At 43.2% G+C, this 21,206-nt stretch overlaps 1 protein-coding gene across 4 annotated transcripts in view; it reads right to left on the bottom strand.

Annotated features, from left to right (window-relative positions):
- Positions 1 to 21,206, bottom strand: part of Gria1 (glutamate ionotropic receptor AMPA type subunit 1) — a 303,637-nt gene that overhangs the window by 112,568 nt on the left and 169,863 nt on the right. For 3 of the 4 annotated variants that reach the window (XM_026388267.2, XM_026388268.2, XM_026388274.2), the window contains 2 exons: positions 4,706 to 4,867; positions 2,354 to 2,521 (listed from right to left, as the gene is read on the bottom strand). In XM_026388267.2, coding sequence (XP_026244052.1) covers positions 2,354 to 2,521; positions 4,706 to 4,867 — 330 coding nt within the window. The remainder of the gene's footprint in view (positions 1 to 2,353; positions 2,522 to 4,705; positions 4,868 to 21,206) is intronic. The other variant, XM_026388270.2, reaches the window with a different exon arrangement.

The raw sequence follows: 21,206 nt of genomic DNA, 5'->3' as shown, positions 1-21,206 counted from the left end.
GCAGAAACAGAAGAATGAGTATATATTACAACCAGAAGGACGTGGGGTAGACCATAAGAGAAAAAAAAAAATAGACTGAGTTCTTGGAGCTGTTTGAGACTGAGGAGCCAAATTTCCAACCTACTCATTTTCATGGATAAAGAAAAGGAGGTCCACGGGAGAGCACAATGAATATTTGAAGGTTGCCCAGAGAGACTTGGAGCTCAACTCTCCTGCCTCCTGGCTCAGAGCCCTCGCTGTCACTCCACATTGCCTCCCAGCCTTCATCCCTGTCACAGTGGCGTCAGAATATCCTATCAGGGACGTCATTAAGATGGGAGAGGCTGGGGAGTCAGAAGGCTGTGGAGCCAAGGGCAAGTCCCTGGGACCTTGAGAAACCAGTCTCACATTGCAAACAGAATCTGTCTGGACTGTGGAGTCTGGAAGAGCATGTTAAATAATCTGGGGGCAGGCGCTGCCCCTCGGCCAATCTTTCTAGAAGCTGCTCGGTATCGGCTGTTGCTGCCTAGTGATTTGGAGGGCGCCCTGCATGGAGATGGGTGGAGACGGAAAGGGCTACTGATGTCTCTCCTTGGCATGTTCCTCCTGTCATGAGCAGGGCCTCTGCTTAGCCTCATTCCGAAGGACAGAGCTCCATATTCTCCTCTACACAAAGGCACTTCATCAGGGCTGAGGAGCAGTTAGTGGAGTTCCTGTCTTGCCTTTTTCTCCAGGTTGTGGAAATGCCAGAGCTGTGCACATGTGGTTGGAAAACAAATGCAAAGGGTCGTACATTTTGCCCTACATTTCTCCTTCATTCAGAAACTCTTCTCTCCTTCTCTGGGAACCTAGATTCATCTTTGGTTGAATGCACTCTTAAAAGAAGATCTGGTCTTACCCAGGCACCTCAATTGGTTGGGAAGGATGGATTCTGAGAGACATTTGCACCAAAATATCTTGTGGTGGTTGCTTTGCCAATACACCTGCTCCTTTGTCATTCCTTTGTGCTTAGTGCTGGCTCCCATCCCCACCCCTTGAGATATACAGCTTCTCCATCAGGGGAATAATATGGTGCTGTGCATTGGCAGACTGAGAATCACAGCCTGGGATCAAGGTGCTTCTAAAGACATCCAGAGACCTCTAGGAGCTCCATGAATGATAAAGCAGAGGGAAAGTACCCAGAATATTCTGAACCAGAAATGTCAAACATGTCTACATTTGCTATTATGGGCCAGGCTATATGGGCAATGACCAAACAGACTCCAGTTTACCCTGAGACTCCATGTCATGTAGGAGATGCTTCTCCCATGGGAACACCCCACCTCTGTACCTACCAACAATTGCTTAGCATAGCAGATTGGCAATGCAAAATGACAACATTGTTCCTTTTAATCTATACACTTGAACTTGGGCAATGTACCCCAACCGCATAGAATGTTACTGTTTGTCTACACATTAGTAACCATTCTTTAGCTTGTACTCAGCTAGGGTTGTTTTGGCCCACTTCCCTTTTTGCTTATGATTTTAGATTTCATGATGTTTGTTTGTAGTTTTGAATCATAGCAACAGCCTCTATGATTAATGTACGGATATGCTTTACAATGTGTGCTCTAACCCCTAAAGGGGGTCGAAGGGTGTAGACTTGCAGCCTGCCCCTAGGCCTGCCAGCTGGTGAATCTGGACCACCAGCTGGGGAATACAGATGGTTCCATGTCCTACTTCAAGACTGACCAGGTGATTTAATTGCAGTCTCGCCATAACAATGCCACTGTCACACCCTGCTTCCAAGACAGACCTGTCACTGATGGCACATTTATACTCTTCTCTATGCTATCCGGATTCAGCCTCAGAATCCTTGGCCTCACCAATCAGTTGGAGTGGACATGGCCATTTGTATTCTTATTCTTTATCTGCTCTCAAGTGCAAACCAAATTGAGGATCACAATGCTGAGAAGCAAGAAGACAGGGTCAGTATTGAGAAGCATTCTCAGTGTCCCTGCTTGCAGCAGACCCCCATGAAACCAAGGTAATGAGGACAAAGTCCAGGGGACTGCCAACACAGCTCCGTGTCACCCCTTATGTTTCATTTCCCCTCCCTAAATACAGAAATTGTCAGCTTTTCTTTTTCAGAACAATCCTCAAGTAGAAAATAAAGCCGTTTCACTACAAGAAATGACTATTCTACATTATTATTATTATTTTTTAAATTTCAATGTGGATTTCCATGTACGCCAAGAGCCACAAATAACAGAGTGCTTGCTCCAAACTTCAGGCATCTTCTTCCTTTTCCTTCAAATAGCTTGCTCTGCCTGAATTTGATACTGGAACTCCCCACTGGGCTCCCATGAGAGGTAGAAAGCACAGCCAGACTCACCTGCTGTAGGGCTCTCTGAATGTCAATCCCCTGCCCCCAGGGCACGGCTGGGTTGGCCAAACAGTCACCAGCATTCCCCCGGCGGGATATGTCAATCCTCTGCCTCCGCAGGCTCTGGAAAGCCTCAGCCATCACCTTCACCCCATCATAGGTGAGAGCAGAGGTGTACTGGTGGGAAGAATGGGGACAGGTATCAGAGGTTGCTGATAGGAAGATGGTGGGGAGTTGGGCGGGAACTGTGCTTCCTGGTGAGGAGAACTGTGCTGGGGCCAAGTGCCAGGTGCAGGTGGGAGGCAGCCATGAACCCAGAGAGCGTGCCTGCCCTCACCTGCGGCTGCTCCCCCTCAACAGCAATGTTGCCCTCCTGAGTTGTGGGTTCCGTATGACCGGTTGTGACTTTCAAAGAGAGGTCAGAAGTCTAGATTTTTGAGTACAATCTTAACATTTTTAAAATGTCAGTTAAGTTGGGGGGAAATGCATACATTAAGTAAAACACAGTTTGCAGCCAAATACATGGCAAATCAGTTTCTTTTCTCTGCATTATAGACACCAAGTGGGCACCAGGATGAATTGTTTATTCCACCATCTCTTGTAATAGAAAAAGAAAAAAAGGATCCCAAGACAAGTGAACTCTTAATTATTTCTGCGTGTGGTATGTTCATATTCTGTACCTCCCATTGAGTTTATTAATGATAGTTCTCAATTCTCCCCCCCCCAAAGGGGACTAAGATATGCATGAGAAAAAAAATATTTCTTTGCTTTGGAACCCACATCTGTCTTCTTGTTCCTAATACCCCTCCTGTGAGGTTGTGATGGAGAACTGTAGAATGAATGCGTAAGTATTTTTCCAATTAACATCGATTTTTGTTGTGGTTTAGATAGGAGGTGTCCCCCTAAAGCTCATATTGAGATAGTGCAAGAGGGTTTAGAGGTGAAATGATTGGGTTCTGAGAGTTTTAATCTAATGGGTGAATTAATACCCTGATAGGATTAACTGGGTGGTGATTGAAGGCAGGTAGGGTGGCTGAAGGAGGCAGGTCACTGGGGTTGTGCCTTTGGGATATGTATTTTATCCCTGGTGAGCTGAGCTCAGTCTCTCTCTGCTTCATGTCTTGAGCTGCTTTCCTCTGCCATACCCAGAATACCATGATGCTCTGCCTCACCCTAGGTCCAGAGCAATGGAGTTGGCCATCTATGATCTGAGACCCCTGAAACCATGAGCCCCAAATAAACTTTTTCTCCTCCAGGTCTTTTGGTCACAACGGTGAAAAGCTGACTGAAACCATTTTTATTATTCCTGTCTTTAAAATTTTATATGACATTTGCAAATTAGGTGGCATATTTATAATGAATGCCTGTGTGGTTCACTCATGGCTATAAGCACAGTGGGGATTTACTTGTTTAAGCTCATACTGATGATGAGCTAAATCAGTTCGGTCAATAGTGGGATAAGAAACATCTCCGTTATACAGCCTGAAATTCACAAAAAGAAATAAAACTAGCAGTAAGAAAAAAGTCCACCAAGGATTCATTGTTTGTCCTAAATAAAAATTTGGCCTCAGAATCCTTCTCAACACGGTATTCCACATAGCCACTGCTGAACTATTTGATTTTACATGGGGAAAAAAATTACTTGCTATCTTTATTCTAAACCATGCTCAAATCACAAATGAAATAGATCTCAGCTGCTGGACTCAGGGCTGCATTTGCCTGCTTCATAACTGAAATGGGACCCAGGAGTAGAGACTTGCTGGTGAATCCTCAGTTATGTTTTCCTGATTGTTAGCTGGGCTCAGGATTGTGCAGAATGAGAGCCACCTCACTACACAACTGAAGGAGGTTCCATCCTCCCCCAAAATGAGCATCGTTCTGAGCTGTGCAACATGGTGCTTCTGCCAGAGTGGACAGAGGGTTTTCCAGCTTCCCTTGCAGGGAGAGAAGTATTCTAAGATGTGGCCACTGGTATGTGAATGAAAGGTCTGCATGGGACTTCTGAAAAGAATTCTTAAAGCAAGGAGCCATGAGATAATGGCTAGAGTTTAAGCAGTCATCTTGGGCTGTGGGGCTGCAGCCATACCCTCATGGTAGCATAACAGGTGAAGAATCCCGATGACGTGTGGCCATTACACAAGACCTGGATGGCTGACTCCTGAATTTTGCTTGCATGAGAGAAAAATTCAATGTCTACCTTTCTTATCAAAACTATTGTTTTGGTTTGTCTGATCTTTTACCATACACCCAATAATGCTTATGGATTTATTTTCCTTTGCTTGTTCCTTTTAGAAAACCCACTCTCTTCTAATGGCTAACTTTTCCGGAGCAGGCTCAGGGACCAGGCTGTGATTCCCGCACCTTAGGCCTCTTCCAGTCCACCCGGGTGTGGTCCCGAGCATCGCTGCTCTTCCACTGCTGCATGATCTTGGCTGGGACAGTGTCCGTGTAGTTCACCAACTGGAAACCTGTCACGTTCGCTCCGCTCTCCTTGAATTTATTTAAGTCAATGTCCATGAAGCCCTGTGGAGGGAGGAAAGGGAAAAAGGCAGACATGTGAAATCAATTTAACCATGTTACAGAAGCGTGGGATTTTTCTATCCTGCTTCCCAAGGTGGAACTGGCTTAATGAAGAGACAGTGTGTCTCCCTTCCTTCTGAACTTGGCTATCCCTTTGTCTGTGCATGATGTTTGCCCAGGAGTTCTTGCCCAGGAGCCGGCATACCTGAGTTGAAGTATTGGCTCACAAGCCGCTAGTTATCCTACCTTGGACTAAGTTACTTGGTTTGCTTGTCTGAAAAATGGGGTGGTTGCTGGGAAGCATGTTGGGGGAGATGAAATAAGAGGATTCATGTCAAATGTGTGGTTTAGACTTGGTGATCAATAAATGGTGGTGCAGAATAAGCAATCAATCAGTGGTGCAGACAGGGTCATCAAGGGATGGCTAGGATTATCATGATGATATAGATGCATGGAACAAAACAATCTTTAAGAAGGAAACTGCTTCCATTGCCACCCCCACCCTTCACACTTTTGAGAGAAGAGGTATCTAAAGCTCATCAGGGTAAGGTTCCTATGGATCCCCAAAGTCACCACTAAGCTTGTGGATGAAGCTGGATTCTGATCTGGGATCTCTTCCCTCTCTGTGTGCTCTTTCATGGTCAATAGACCAGGTCTGCCCTACCTGATGAGGCCTGATCAATTTTAAAATTACACAGAGGATTCTTTATTGAGGATGGATTTCCTTCCAATTCAGTAAAATTCACTCAAACTCAGAAAGCCTTCAACTTTCCAAGGAAACCTCGAATTGGCTTAATAGATTCAATAATGTACAGTACTTTCACGCCTTTAACCCTTCACATTCCACTCACCCTTCCTAAGGTACAAATCATATGTACATCTGCCAGATGAAGAAACTGAGACACAGTGGCGGAATCCTCTAACAGGCAAAAATCTTTCAGTAACTTAGTGACAGAGAGTGGACCAGAAGTGAGTTTTTCTGTCAGCCAATTCACTCCTTCTCTCAATCACAAATTCATCATCCAGCAAGTATTTTTGAGTACCTATCGTGCAACTATTCTAATGGGGTGAACAAATCAATTTCCTTTCCTCAGGGACCTTACATTCTAGTGGGGAAAGCAGATGGCAAACAAACGAGCCAATAAACATGTAGCATCAAATGGTCCAGTGGAGTTCATTCTATGGCACCCAGTGAGTCCTAAGAAGAAAGATAAAGTGGGATCAGTGGAGGGGGAGGGGCTGTCAGGCTGTGGAAGGAATGACCAGGACGGGCTGCCAGAGGGGGTCCTGTTGTCACAGGGACCAGAGTGAGCTCTGGGAGGAAGCTTGGCTTGTTCCAGAAACATGAAGGGGGATGATGTGACTAGTACAGAGAGTGAGGAGGAGAGGGTGGGAAATGAGGCCAGGGCAGCAGCCCAAGGCTGGATCACACACAGCCTTGCATGAGATTGGGTATCTTTTTATGTATATTAAAGACCCACTGCAGGAATTTGAGCAGGAAACATGAAGTCTGTTCCTATTCAGGTCCCTGGCTTGGGGTCACTGCCAAATCCCAATGAGAGAAATGGGTGAAGGAGCAGCAGCATCCTGTGATGGACAGGGGAAGCCTCAGAGGCCTGCGTGCTGACCCCAGCTCTGCCTCAGAATCCAGTGGCATGTCCACATCTCTTAACTTCTCATGACTTCATCTAGTTTTATCACATAAAAGAGTGGACATGATGATTCAAAGGTATCATCTCCCACCTGTGCCTCTAAAGCTGTGCAATTCTTTAGTGTTTCTATTTTATAAACCAAACTCAGTCCCTCTCAGCCTTTGCCTTTACTGTTCTGTCTGTCTGGAAATAAAACTTTCCTGGCTGACTCTTTTGCATCTTTTGGATTTCAGCTAGAAGATCATTTCTTCAGCAAGGTCTCCCCTTTAAAAAACTAGTTCTTGCCTCGTAGTAGAAACACCAAACTGTTGCATCTTGTTTATTTGCTATTCTATTTTGTTTATTTTCTATTCTATTTTATATACTATGTGCAAATACCAATTAACCTATGTCCAGGGTAAGCTGGACCTGTTGAGGGGTTAAAGCACCTAGGAGCAGTTCCCAACCAATGACAGGTAGGGAGTAGATATATGTCCCAGAATCCTCTCTCCTGGGAGCATAACTACAGGCATGTTCTACACTAACACCTAGAGGGGCCCCAAGGGACTGCACTCCCGCAGCAGCCAGCAGCGCCAGTATCTTAACAATATACCTTTATTGTCTGCCTTCCCTTCCCTATGTCACTTCCCTACTTCCCCGCTGGTGTTTCTAGGATTGGCACCCAAAGAAACCACGTGTACTTGAATCCTTGCTTTTGGATCTGCTTCTGGGAGAACCTGAGTTGTTCCCAATACAAAGTCGAGCCAGTTCCATCTCAGTGTTTGCTGGAGTCTTTCCAGAGCATTAATCTCCATTTGAGATGGTCTCATTTACTCATTTGTACCTCTGTCCTCTCTCCTCTATTGGAATGCCAGTTCCAGAGGATGGAGACCTTTTCTTGTTTTGTTCACTGGTATGTCCTAGATTCTAGCATCTAGAACCATGCCTGGCATAAAGAAGATGCTCAGTACATATTTGCTGAGTGAATGAATAAAAGTCAGACACTTTCTTCAAGATTCCCAATTAGCCAGGGGAAATATGACCAGCAGGCAGCTGTGCCACTAGATGATTTTAATTGGCCGAAAAGAGAAACTCAGATTAGAAATAACTTTTGAGATTAACTTGTCCCACGGCCAGAGTTAACAAGTCATACAGAGGTAACAACTTTGTACCCTGGTACTAGCAATCTACTGATAAAGGTGAAATCAGAATTAGATTTCCCTGACCAATATGCATTCTAAGATTTTATGTCACCTAAGAGGACAGCCATTCCACCGCTGGTTAAAAGCCAGAAAACACAGTTCAGAGACTTTCCATATTGTTTAGAGACTTTAAAAAGTACATCTTGTTCATAAAATAACTATTGAGAGAACAAAATAGAAATTATCTCCCGCAGTCAAATTCTGTCACTTGCAAATCTGTAACAAGCTCCCGGGCATTTTTTACTGACTGCTTCCATCTCAAACATAACAGAGGCCAAAGGAAATGCAGAGTTTGTTCAAAATAAATGCTGTTCAACTTCATCACCAGAATGTCTGATTACGAAATTAGTGGAGCCAGGCCTTGGTTATACATAATCAAACTGATGGCACCCTCCAAGCAAACTCCCCTGAAACTGCAGAAAAGAAATAGAGGAAGAATGATAACACAAGCTCCTATCTGGGACATTAACTACAAGAATCAAAATTAGCAAATAACTTGGGGTCAATGTACGTTCATCTAATAGCTGACATTTTCTCTCCTACGTAAGATTTCATGCTGGGAATGATAACATTAAACCGTACAATGTTCTTAATCACTAAGAAATGAGTCTCTTCTAGTTACTAGGCTTGATTTCTCCATAATGAAAGAAAATGGGCTCTTCCAATATAAAAATGTTCATGACTAAAGGGGGAAAAAAAGATATTAACTCTTTGCCTACCGGTTAACCTGAAAATTCAACTCACTTTTTTCCCCAGGAGTCGCATTAAACAACATTTAATTAAATCATTTTCTAATTTTATTTCCCATTTTAATATTAAAAAGTACCCTGGGAGGTAATATTTGATAATTAGTGCATTTTTCTTTATCTGCTTTATTTGTGCTATTAATTATATAATATTGTTTAAGGACACTATGTCGCTAATTATATTCTATTAGAAATTTTACCTATGAAGTTCAATTACTGCTCTTTGAGCCAATTTATCTGTTTTATAACATGGTCTAGAATGTTGAGTGGATTATTCTAGACACTGTGACTACTGAGTAAGAATGAAATTAATCTACAAGCCACTTGTTTTTCTAGTTCTTCAGCCAGAGAACACAGGTCTCCTAAGCTTACACTCTTTTACTGTCCCCCCAGCATGGGCACCAGGTGCTGCTCTTCCCAGAGTGACAATTTCTCATCCAAAACAGAAATGGGGACTGTGCACTCTCTGGGCTCTTAAATCCCTATGTTGCTGCCTGCTGCTTAGGTGCCTGTGTGCATTTCACACTGTCAAACAGGTGACTAATGAATGGGTGAGGGGAGAAGCATGCTCTGCCTACCATCTTCATTCAAGTGCAAATGAATGGCTGAAGAACTGCAGGCTCAGGGCTGGTGGTCCTTAATCTGAGAATACACAGTACACCTGGGGAGCTTTTGTAAAAGTGCCCTTCCTAAAGCCTGTCATCCTATAGCCCCAAGAGGAAACTAAGTATACTGTATTTGGACAAAACTCTAATGCTGGCGAATCAAAAAATCTGATTTAATGTATTAGAGTTACGAAGGTAATCAGTAGAAGAATTCCAAATAAGAGCATAACTAGCAAACACTAAGGGGAGGATTCGGGGAACACTGTGAAAAGATTCATTATGTTTCTAATGGGAGTCACAGATGGGGTTAAGTTAATAAAGCAAGAAAAAGAAACAGACATATTGTATAGAAGTGTGGAGGAAATGATCAGAATAACCAAACACCGGAAAGGTTTAAAATGTTTGCTTCTACAAAATATGAGATTAGAAAGAGCAGGTGTTTGCTTTTGATTTTATGCCCTTCTATAATATATATTTTTTTACCATGTGAATCTATTAACTTTTTATTACTATTTGAAAAGTAACAATGGACCCTCAGGTGATTATGATGTACTTCCCTGGTTAGGAAGCATCCCTTAGTCATTGGGAAGTGGGGGAGACAGTGACAGTGTCAGGGCAGGGAAGAGCAGACACTGTGTGTATTGAAGCTTTACTGAGGCCTTTGAAGGGCATTCTGCTTAACCTGTAACTCCTGGTGTGGAACTGAAGAGCATTTGTGTTGCTAAATTGCACGGCTGACATACAACCTCAGAAGCATGGCTCCTAAGGTTAACAAAAATCATAATGGTGGCTAAAATGCCGTTTCATCTGTATTATAAAACTTCATCTATACCACCTTTTGGGAATTTTGAGATTACTACCATAGAAAAGTGAAAAATAATCAAAACAACAGTGTCCCCTAGACTTATTTTAAGCATTTCCTAAGGTCTTATCCTAAGCCAGGAATTTAGTTCAATGCTTTATTCACATGGTCCTAATCAATCCCCTAAACAATCTTGAAATATAAATGTGTAGAATAGGACCTGGATGTTGACTTGCATAAATGAGTAAGTCTTCATTCTAGTCACCTGATGAGAACTTTGCAAACTCCCCTGAGATCACACAGCAAGCAAAGATGCAAATGGTGGTCCAACCATAAAATCTATCTTCTTCTCCAAGATGTGACACTGCCCTACTAGAGGAGGAACATATGAGCTTTAATTGCCCTGGCCAAAGAGGGACAAACAACCTCAGATCATGGCAGACACCATTAAGAGCCCAGAATAAATGGGCTACAGTGGTGGCCTTCAAACATGGTTTTCTGACTTGAAGGATCAGAAGCAGTAGGTTCCTCTCCTGGACACCAATCCCCTAAGGTATTTAGGTGTTTCTAAAGCCTCTGACTTTTCTGAAGTCCACTGGTGTCCACCTACCCTGCATCTATACCAAGGCTCAGCAAACTTCTGCAGAGGACAAGACTGTAACTGTATTTGGCTTCTCAGAGCTTACGGTTCCTGTTGTAACTACTCAGTTTTACATTGTAGCATAGCAGTGGCCATAGACAGTGAATGACTAAGGATAGTTCCCAATATAATATTTTGTTGGATACTGAGACTTAATTTAGTATAAATTTCACATGTTGCAGAATATTCTTTTGATATTTTTTTTCCCTAACGATTTAAAAGTACAAAAAAACATTCTTAGCTTATGGGCTATACCAAATCAGGCAGTTGGGGATTTGACCCATGGCACATATTTTACTGGTTCCTGATCTAGGCAGAAGCAAGAATCTCTCTTATTGGAGATCTAACCGAACCCCCTCATTGTAGGGAAACAGGTCCAGAGAGTAGAACACTGGCCTAAGTTTGTACTGCCGGTGAAGGCAACATAATGCTGAATGGCCATTTGAGTAGAATGACCAGGAGTAAAAACACTCAATTAAGTAAACTGATTAATGTAGGCAATGTATCTGCCATGCCAATTAGAATTTTCAAAGATTAGAATAAAAAGGCATTTCAAATAATGATGATATCTTTATTTAAAATGCCTTTTTGTTAAACATCTTTAGGAAGAGATGTTTAACACTACAACTATATTGGGTGTATTTTCATCTTGCCATGAAGATTTGGAGGATCCCAAAGAGGCTCTGGGCCATCATGACTATTAATTATGACTATTAATTATCATATGTGCTTGGAAATGATTATGTGTCATTACCAGTTATTTAACCTCTTCAGTTCTCGTCAACATGCAGATACAAGCACCCCTATAGCACAGCCTTGGTGTAAGGTTTAAAAGGAATGATATGATGAGGCACTTGGAACTCCGTCTGGCACATAGTAAGTGCTTAAGGAACATTCGCTTCTGTTCTCATCATTGCATTCAGCATCCTTATCACAGGGGCAAAAGAGGTTAGGTGTTGTTAGAGCTGCTTTAAAGCTAGGCACTGGGTCAGGCAAGGATCCGAAGAAGAACATGAGGCAGGTGTGTAGGAACACAGCTTTCGAAGGATGAAAAGCCTTCTCTTCAAAGCTGGGTTTCCCTTTTTCTTGGATTCTTTCGGGGGGTCACATCCAAGCCATTCAACCCTCATCATCTACACCTGTCAGAAGGAAGAAGGAACATCCAACCTCACTAAAGGAAAAGGGCCAGGGAGGAAGGTTTATTAAACACGTCCTGGCACATCAGAGAGAGCCCTCCATCCACCCCAGCCCCTTGAGACCAGAAAAAGTGAGATTAGACCCAATCAAAGAACTTGTACTTTATATTCTGAATAGCACAAGTTGAACATGTCAAGTTTCCCCAGATTGTCAGAGATCTTAGATGACAGCTCCTCAGAGAGAATAGTTATAGGGAAGTGTGGTTTGAAACTCCTGTTACATTAGCAATGCTTGCAAAAAAGAGGCAGTGCTCAGCCTAAAAAATACTAGAGGGAGAGGGAGAGGGTAAGTGAAGGATGTACTTGAATCTCAGAAGCATTGCCATGGAGAGGAGAAACACGATTTGTTCTCTGAGGCTCTGGAAGGTAGGCCAGAACCCACAGATGTCAGAAATCATGGGAGGCCGACTTGGACCACACAGCCATAGTGTTTAACATGCACAAAGCCTGTTCTGTACAGGAGGCACTGTGCTAGTGCCCTCCTCGTATTACCTCATTTAATCTTCCTAATGGTTATGTGAAGTGGGGACTGCTGTCATAAAATTTGCAAATTAGAAATTAGAAACTTGAGTCTGAATCTTATGGAGTGGCTTTTGACCACTCCAGCACAACTGGCGAGGGACAGAGCACAGAGTCCCAGCAAGTAACCAGACGCTGGGGCTCGTTCCCAACCACTGTGCATCCTGCTCCTGACCACTAGTTCAGTCTGTCTTGCTCATTTATCTTCTGGCCTGCAAAGAACCACTTGGAACAGCCTGTGTCTTTTCATAAAGAAAGACTTAGCAGGTTTCCAGGAGACCAGGACGTTTGTCCTCAGTTCCTTTGTCCTGTGCTGGGACCTGGACGCTGAGTCACCCAGCACTTTATTTCTCCATCTTAGGCTCCGCCCAGCTTTCTCATGGAGACTGTTGGGGTCCTTCTCATCTGCCCTGCCAGGCTGGGAGTTCCTAGAGGGTAGGGGCCTTGGCCCTCACAGGGTCCACACACAATAAGTGACAAAGGAACAGAAAGTCGTTGCTCACCGTTTCTGCAATTTTCTCACAAACTTCAATCCTCTCACCTCTTAGCCTCTGTTTTGTCTCGTGAACCAAAGAGGCCTTTTTATTGCTCTCTCTGTGTGTGTGTGTGTGTGTGTGTGTGTGTGTGTGTGTGTGTGTGTGTTATTGTAAACCAGGTCATAAATGAAAGTGTCAGGAAAAGAGTTTTAGGGACAACCCCGTAAGTCCTGTCCTGTCTTTGAACCTCATGAGTGCTTTGCCCTTGGTCAACTGTCTCAACCTCTCCAGGGGTGAGTTTATTGATCTACAAAATAAGGGCCTCAGCTAGATCAATGATCTTTCAAGCTACCTTCCTGCAGCTGGCATTCAGAAGTGTCCATGTTGAGTGACGAGAAGGGCAGGAAGGACAGAAAGGACAGGTTCCTACCTTCCCACTCTGTCTTGTCCACCAAGACAACTCTGCTTTTTTAATCTATTTTACATAGTGGGTTTCTCCTGCAAGATTCCATGTGAAAATAGAGCTTCAAACAAAAACGTGTGGAAACTTCGGAGCCTGTTGATTTCTCTCCTAAGGGCTCTTCCAGCTTTGATCCACAGTTCTGGGATCTTAAAGGTGAGTGCACATGAATATGGATATATATGAATTCGTGGAATACTCTTGGGCCAAGGACTTAATTGTGTCCTCAAATACTCATGTCTCTGCATTAAAAAGCTTCACATTTTCCTATTTTAGCCACTTTGACAAACTAAACCTTTAAGGTGTCCTCACCCTGTATAATCCCTGGTCATCACATGGGCTTATCTGGCTCCCAATAAGTCAATAAGGCATTGTAGCTGGGCTTGAGTCAGCTAATATTGGGAAAAAGCAGGAGTCAGGTACCTGCACACACGGGCGTCTCCAAACACAACAGCCTCACTCTTTCACACAGGGGTCCACTATTGACAAAGCTTTGTTAAAGATGGAATCTCACACGCAGAAATCTTTCTCTTCTGAGATTTAGGACAAAATGCTGACACTTTGTGGTAGAAGGTCAGAGACCCCACAGACTGGGCTTTTGCAAGACTACAGAGATCCAGGACCTGGCCTGGGATTGGTTAGTTTTCCAGAGAGTCCCCTCCTCTTCATTCTGCTCTAACTTGTGGTCAGGACTGACATCTGACCTGGCCAACTATGGAGTAAGGGCCAAAGTCAAGTCAAAGTCCAGGCTTTCATACTTTTCTGGAATGGCTGAGTCCTTATGGATGGAGTTCCTGGTGCACTTGAAACAAATAGCGTCCACTTACACGGTCATCACCTTCCCATCCAGGGAAGGCCAGGCAAGGACACAGAGCCAGGCCATCTTTGGTGTAATGCCAGTTTATGCATCCAGAGGGCCTCACGTACAACAGGCAAACATGGAATGGTTGGTGAAAAAATGAAAGTCCCAACATGTGGTAAATTTGAAACCCACTGGAAACAGGGACAGGAATATTCTAGTTTTTTATTCATCCGTCCATTTGCTTATTCATTCAAGTGTGCTTAATGTTGCCAAGCATGTCGTAGACATAGGGATGTAGAAGATGAAAAGATGGGTCTGGTCCTTGCTCTCAGATTACTCAGGGTCCAGCAAGAAAGGACAATCTTACTACGCACGAGTAATTGTAGGGCAAAATAAGTGGACCCCAAACTGACTCTGGCGTTCAAGGAAGGCTTCGAATCAGAAGTAAGGAAGCTTGATGGAAAAGGAGACTTTGGATGAGTGAGGAGGAAAATGAACAAGCATGGAGAGCCTGCATGCTTAGGTGCAGAGTCACAGTGACAGGGTGGCATGTCACATTGAATGCCTGTGCACATGACCCTTGATTCCAGTCTCAGCTGTACCACCTCCTTAGCTGTGTGAGCTCAGGCAGGCTACTCACTCTGCATCTCAGAATCCTTTGCTGAAAAATAGGGACTATTATAGTGCCTGTCTCACGGGGCTGTTGTGAACACTAGGTGTATTAAATTTCACATTCCTAGAACAGTTTCTGGCACATAGAAAGCACCCTCCTAGATCTCTGATTCTTGGGGATCCATTTCCCTTCCGCTATGTAATTTGCTCTTTTGTCCTAAAAGAGAAATGGGGGCTGAGCCTCCCTACATATACATCATCCCAACCACCTGCTGACGCAGGTGTGAGTGTATCCTTCCTTGATGCTTCTAAGTTGGTGGTGGCAAGGAGGGTCCCATGCTTGGGAAGAACAATTGCAGCCAAGGTCCTGCACATCTGAAGTGGCCCACAGGATGCTGACCCAGCATGGAAAAGGCCATTTCAAGTCAGCCCAGGTGTGTCTGGTTTGCAAGGTAGGTGAATACAAGCACCAAATGCTTGAGATTCACAGAATCTCCTGTTCATTGTGGTTGAAGGGAGTGACTTTGAGAATTTTTTTCTGGATACCTCTAGAGTGCAAATAGAGTTAGAAAAATTAGAACCCCAAATTGGACAGCCAGGAAGATGCTTTTGATGAATCTACTCCCCGTGAGCAAAACAGTGTGCCATTCCAAGTTTTCTGAGGAATCTCCAGACTTTTTTCCATAGTGGTTGCACCAATTCACATTCCACCAGCAATGTTTGAGTGAATCTTTTTCTTCACATCCTCACCAATATTTATTGTTATTTATATTCTTGATAATTGCCATTCTGACTGGAGCCACCATTTGACCCCGTTACACCACTTCTCCATATATACCAAAGGACTTAAAATCAGCATACTAGAGTGACGTGACCATATCAATGTTTATAGCAGCTCAATTCACAATAACTAAGCTATGGAACCAACCAAGGTGCCCTTCAACAGATGAATGGATTAAGAATATGTGGATATATATATATATATATATATATATATATATATATATATATATAATATATATATAATGGAATATTACACAACCAAAAATAAGAAGGAAGTTATGGCATTTTCTATTAATGGATGGAACTGGAGACTATCATGCTAAGTGAAATAAGCCAACCCCCAACAACCAAAGGCTAAATGTTTTCTCTGATATGTGGATGCTAACACATAATAAGTGAGAGGGAAGGAAGAATAGAATTGCATTGGATTAGATAAAGGGGAGTGAAGGGAAGAGATAGGGGAAGGGTATAGGGAAGATGGTAGAACGAATTGGACATAACTTATGTTCATATATTAATACATTGCCAGTGAAACTCCACATCATGTAGGACCACAAAATGTGATCCTAATTAGGATAAGTTATGTATAATATGTCAAAATACACTCTACTGTCATGTATGACTAAAAAGAACAAATTAAAAAAAAAGGAGCCAAATTTTAAACAAACTAAAACCGTCTAAAAACAAGAAAAAAAAAAAAAGATTTGCACAAATGGTAAGGAGCCTGTGGCAATTCTGCTATACTTGCATTTCTATAACTTATGAGGTACATATTAATATTCTGATTTATAGATGAAGACAGTAAGGTACAGCGGGTGAGTTGACTTGCCCAGGGATTCACAGCCAGTAAGTGGCTAAGCCAGAATGAAAGCTCAGGGAGTTTCAGGAGGAAGGGAATCTATTTTGGGGGGGTTTGCTTCATTATAACACCGGTCTTCACAGTTGCAAAGATTTTCCTTATGCCGGCAGTGTGGCCCTTGTAGAAGGAGCCTCATCTTTACCATTGGAGATGTTTAAATCTGAATTCTAGCTTTTATCACATGGCCTTTTCAAGATCTTTCAATCCCTTGACCCATCTTTCTCACTCAGAAAATGAGACTGTCTTCTCACCTTTCTTGGAGAGATGCAGAAACTGTCATTGGAACTCTACAGAGTTATCTTGGAGGATGGAAGGTGAGTTCAGAGGGTAACCTAGATTCCACTTGTCCAATGAGAGGCTTGGGTTACTCTGGAGGACCACCTCCTTTGGCATCTTGGCTTGCCTTCCTGTCCATCCACTGCCCTCCCAGAGGCTCTTGGCAGTGTCAGGGGTCATGGATTCTAACTGAAGGAAAGTTGTGGGAGGGGAAGGATAAACTAAAATGAGCCCCATTAGCAAATAGAAACCCTGAGAGGGACATAGGAAGGAGGAGGGAGCACTCTGACCCTCTGTCTCCAACTTCTGCACATGTACATCACACACACACACACCCAGGCACATCGACACATCAGGAAAATATAGAAAAGCAACAGTCAGGGACAGAAAAACAGCAAGTGATTGCTGCAAATCCCAATCCCACCCTGCTGTTAATTCTGGGTGACTTCAAACATCACTGTCTGTCTCCGGACCCAGAGTATCCATCTTGTAAAATTAGAAGCTGGTAAGATGAGCTCACCTCCAGCTCTATTTCTCAAGGATTCTTCAAAGCAGGAAGAGGGCAAGCTCTTTCTAGGGTGCGGGTGCCTGGATACAGCATCAGGGTCCTTCCAAGACACCCTGCAACACCCTGAGCCTGCTCTAGCCTCTGATTGTCACAGTAGCTTTATGGGGCTTGCATGACTGCCACAGGACGTGACTGTTCACTGGCATTAATTTATGTGTTCTGATCTAGCTGGAAGACAAGGCCACATTGCAGCCATGGCAAAAAAGTGAAGGATTGTGTTTCGTAGGACTCCTTGTGCCAGGCAAACAGACGCGCTTGGTCCATATTTGACAGTCATTTAGTTGTCTGTGAGAACCAAACCCTGTGAGAAAGAACTGGGAGAACAGGAAGATGACCAGGCTCAGGGAGCAAGGAGCAAAGACTCAGAACAGTGGTCACTTCAAATACTCAAAGGCTGCTCCGTGGAAGGCCTGCAGACCTGTTCTACAAGAGTCAGAGGGCAGGCAGCGTCAGAAAGGATGAGAAGGCAACCAGGAGAGAACAGAAAACAGGCTGCACGTGTTCAAGGGAGAGCGCGGACATGGTCAGCACCCTGGAGATGAAGGGCTACCCTGGAGGTATGAGCTCCCCATCACTGGGAATTGCTCAAGTGGAAACCTGATGGATGGTCCCTGGTTAGGGAAGCCGTGGAGGAGATTCTGTCCCTTCATGGGCAGTGGCTTAGAAGCCCTCTCAGGCCTGCCTCTATCTACATATGCATCTGCATATTCCTAACTGGATTCTTTAGCATAGACATGAGGATTTTGCCCTTAAGTGCAGGTGATGTGTGAGTGCAGACGTCATCTTCTGAGGATGTCTAAAATTGGGTTGAGGAACCTAAAATTGGATTCTTTATCTCCAGACACAAATGTCTTCTTCTTCACTAGTGATGATGATAATAACGACAATGGTGAATATTATGGTGGTAATTACCTATATTTATTAAGTGACTATGTGGGATCACGTATTACGATGAGCACTTTACATACATTTTCTTGCTTAATTCTCCTAATGCCCGATGAGGAGGTAGATAATTTCATCATTCCTTTTGTAGAGAGATAAGGCCATGAAAACTCAGAGAGTGAAAGAAAGTTGACTAATATCACACAGTCAATAAGTTTAAAACCCTACTCTGTCTGACCCCAGATCCCACTTCCCCAACAACCCCCCTGCCATCTGCCTAAGCCAGACGCTATAGAAACCAAACATGACCCTGTATGGTATTGAGTTGGCAGCAGGAGAGGCACTGAGGAAAGTGGGTGGGCTCAGCCTTACAGAAGGAGTTGACAGATTTGACACTGTAGGGGGGCAAGGAGACTAGAGAACAGTTTCTTCTCAGGGCTGACAGAGCAGAGGGGCAGCAGTACAGAGCTGGGGGTTGGACAGGCTGCCGTATGGAAGAAAACCTTCAACTGTCACATTCCACAGGAGTTGATCTGCAAGCATGTGGGAGAAATGGCTGACTTCCCTGGACCACAGGTTCCCCAATAAGACCTGGTGTGACCTGGCCCCACCATCTCTCCCTCTGATTCTGTCTCACTAGAAATGGTTATTTTAATGGAATTCCACCAATATACAATGGAACAGGCATTTTACAGGAGTTTGAGAGCCTGAGTTTGAATTCTAGAGAAATCATGGCCACAGTAGGCAAGATTTGAACTCAAATCTTCTTGTCAAGGACCCCCCACACTGCCCCCACACCTTCCTCTGTCTCTCTCATACCCGGCTGTCACAGGGCACACACTGTATTAAGAATGCAGACCTTGGGTTCCATGGACGTGGCGGGGAAGCCCTGCTCTATCACTTTATAAACACTTGATCTGAAAGTCACTTATACTTCCTGAACCTCATTTTCTTTATCCGAAAAATGGGGATAATGTTATGACCCTCGAGGAGTATGGTAAAGGTCAAGACACATAATTAGAGTCGGATGGGCATGGGATAGAAAAAAAAAGGCATGTCCAGAAATGACAAATATATGGAGACAGAAAGTAGACAAGAGATTACCTGGGGCTGAGGGGCAGGGCTGGAAAGAGAATGGGGGAGAGTGTGTGGCTGAGGAGAAATGGGGAATGACCACTAACAGTTATGGAGTTTCTTTTTAATGTGATAAACATATTCTAAAAGGAATTGTGGTGATCATTGCACCATTCTGTGAACATATTAAGAACAATTACTTTAAATGCATGGCATGTGAGTTATAGCTAAAAAAAAAATTGATTTTGAAAAATAAAGAAGCAGAGGCATAGCTTTCCAATTTCAGCATGGTTCATGTTCACTTTATGAGCGTATCAGTGTTATAGAAATGTGCATTCATCCTATTAAATATGTACACAATAGGAATACACATGTAATCATATGTGTATGGAAATACAAACAATATGTGAATACATAGATATGGGTGGATTCAGTCTATCAAGTAGGAATTCTCCACTTGTGCAGAGTGCTTTAACTCCTCAAATGATGGTGGCATTTGGAAATGTATTTGGCTCTTCCCTGATGACTCTATAAGTGGGAGGAGCAGGAATTGTTACTTACAATGGACAGATGGGGAAACTGAGGGATGGTGAGTTGCCAAAGAGCACAAAGCTAGCTCCAAGTGGTATCTGGATATAAATTAGGGCTTTTTATTTTTACTTTTTGGGGTTCATACATAAACTCTCTTCCCTGAGCCACTTCTTTCCCCACTCTCTTCCAGAAGTCCTCCAATAGTGGCTACCTGAATCCTGCAAGCACCTTCCAAATTGACCCACAAAAGACTGCTATTGCTACTTTGAGCTCATGCATCCTGACATGAACAGAAAGGACTACAAAAGGAAAGCATATGTCCCTCTTTTTCACAGGCTTCTTTGGTCGCTATAATTACCCCCTAGTCACAAGCACTCTGAAGGAGAGGTCAGTTTCATGTAACAGCAGGCTAATTATGTGGCTGAATTTCTAAAAAATTATTATCTTATAAATTGTGTGATTCCTCTGAACGAGGAAGAAACACACCAAATACTTGACTATGTTTCAAACTGAATTAATTAGTAATTTGAAGCCTAATTATCAACTAATCTATTGGAACATGCAAGTCTTTTGTATTTGGACGGTATACGCCATTTGCATCCTATTAGCTGGTAGTTGTAAGAGTTGAGAACTCATTAGGTCAGAAGAAGAAAAATGCAGATCAGAAGTATGTAGCAACCCAAGGGGCTGACTCAAGGATGCCGTAACTGAGGGGTCACCAGGCAACAGATGGAGGCTGGCGATCTAATTACCTGGGGTCTTTCAGGAGCTATGAGGCCACTGATGTGTAATTTCTATCTCACCCAAAAGAGATAATTATGCATGCCCCTGTCATTGTTCTGTGTGTTCCCAAGCAGCATGATGTCTACAAGGTCTCACTGAGAGATATCCTGAGGTCTTGGGAAAAGCAGTGGCTGTGGCTGCTAATCTTGGTGCTAGATGTAGCTCTATTGTTGACTGGCTATGTGACACTATGGTACTGTAAGTCATGGCCCCTTGCTGGCTCTGTTTCCCTACAAGCTAAGTAGATTTAGATGGAGTTGATTTCCAAAGTCCCTTCTACATATCTGGGATTTGAGAGCTGTCAAGGGCTTTCCTTACTCTTAAGTCAAAAATTTCATTTTTTATAATTGTTCTGTTGGGTATGAGAATCTTGGTTCCCCAAAAGACTTTATGCAGTCATCACTTATTTAAAATGCAAATATCTGTGAGAAAGGTAATATATCTAGCCATTAACATCTGGGTCTAAATGAACCTACCTCAATAAACCCTTCTTACTTCCAGTCTTGAGCCTGAAATACTGGAATTGTCAAGGCAAGGAGGTTTTGAAGGATAAAGAAGGGTAAAGCAAGAACTTATCAAAGGCTAAAGACCCACCAGAAAGAAGGGCACATTTTAAGATTGGGAAGGATGTCTGGGTTCCATTTTTTAGATCTATGCACTGGATCTTGTGCCTTAACTAACAACCTTTACTCCAAAAATAAGTACAAAATATCAATCTTTTGATCAATGGATAATTACTGCTTAGAGTAATAATAAGGTTAAATAATACAAAATGATACAAAATAACATACATGTTCAGTTAAGCTGGATTACAATAGAAAATTTACTATAGATAAAAAGTTAACAATCACAACATAATGGAAACATGGGAAATTATGAAGATGGGCCAGTGTGA

Source organism: Urocitellus parryii, chromosome 1 (genome assembly GCF_045843805.1).
Source record: "Urocitellus parryii isolate mUroPar1 chromosome 1, mUroPar1.hap1, whole genome shotgun sequence".
Taxonomy (NCBI): domain Eukaryota; kingdom Metazoa; phylum Chordata; class Mammalia; order Rodentia; family Sciuridae; genus Urocitellus; species Urocitellus parryii.
Note: the sequence above shows the minus strand (reverse complement) of the source record. Positions and strands in the feature narration are given on the sequence as shown.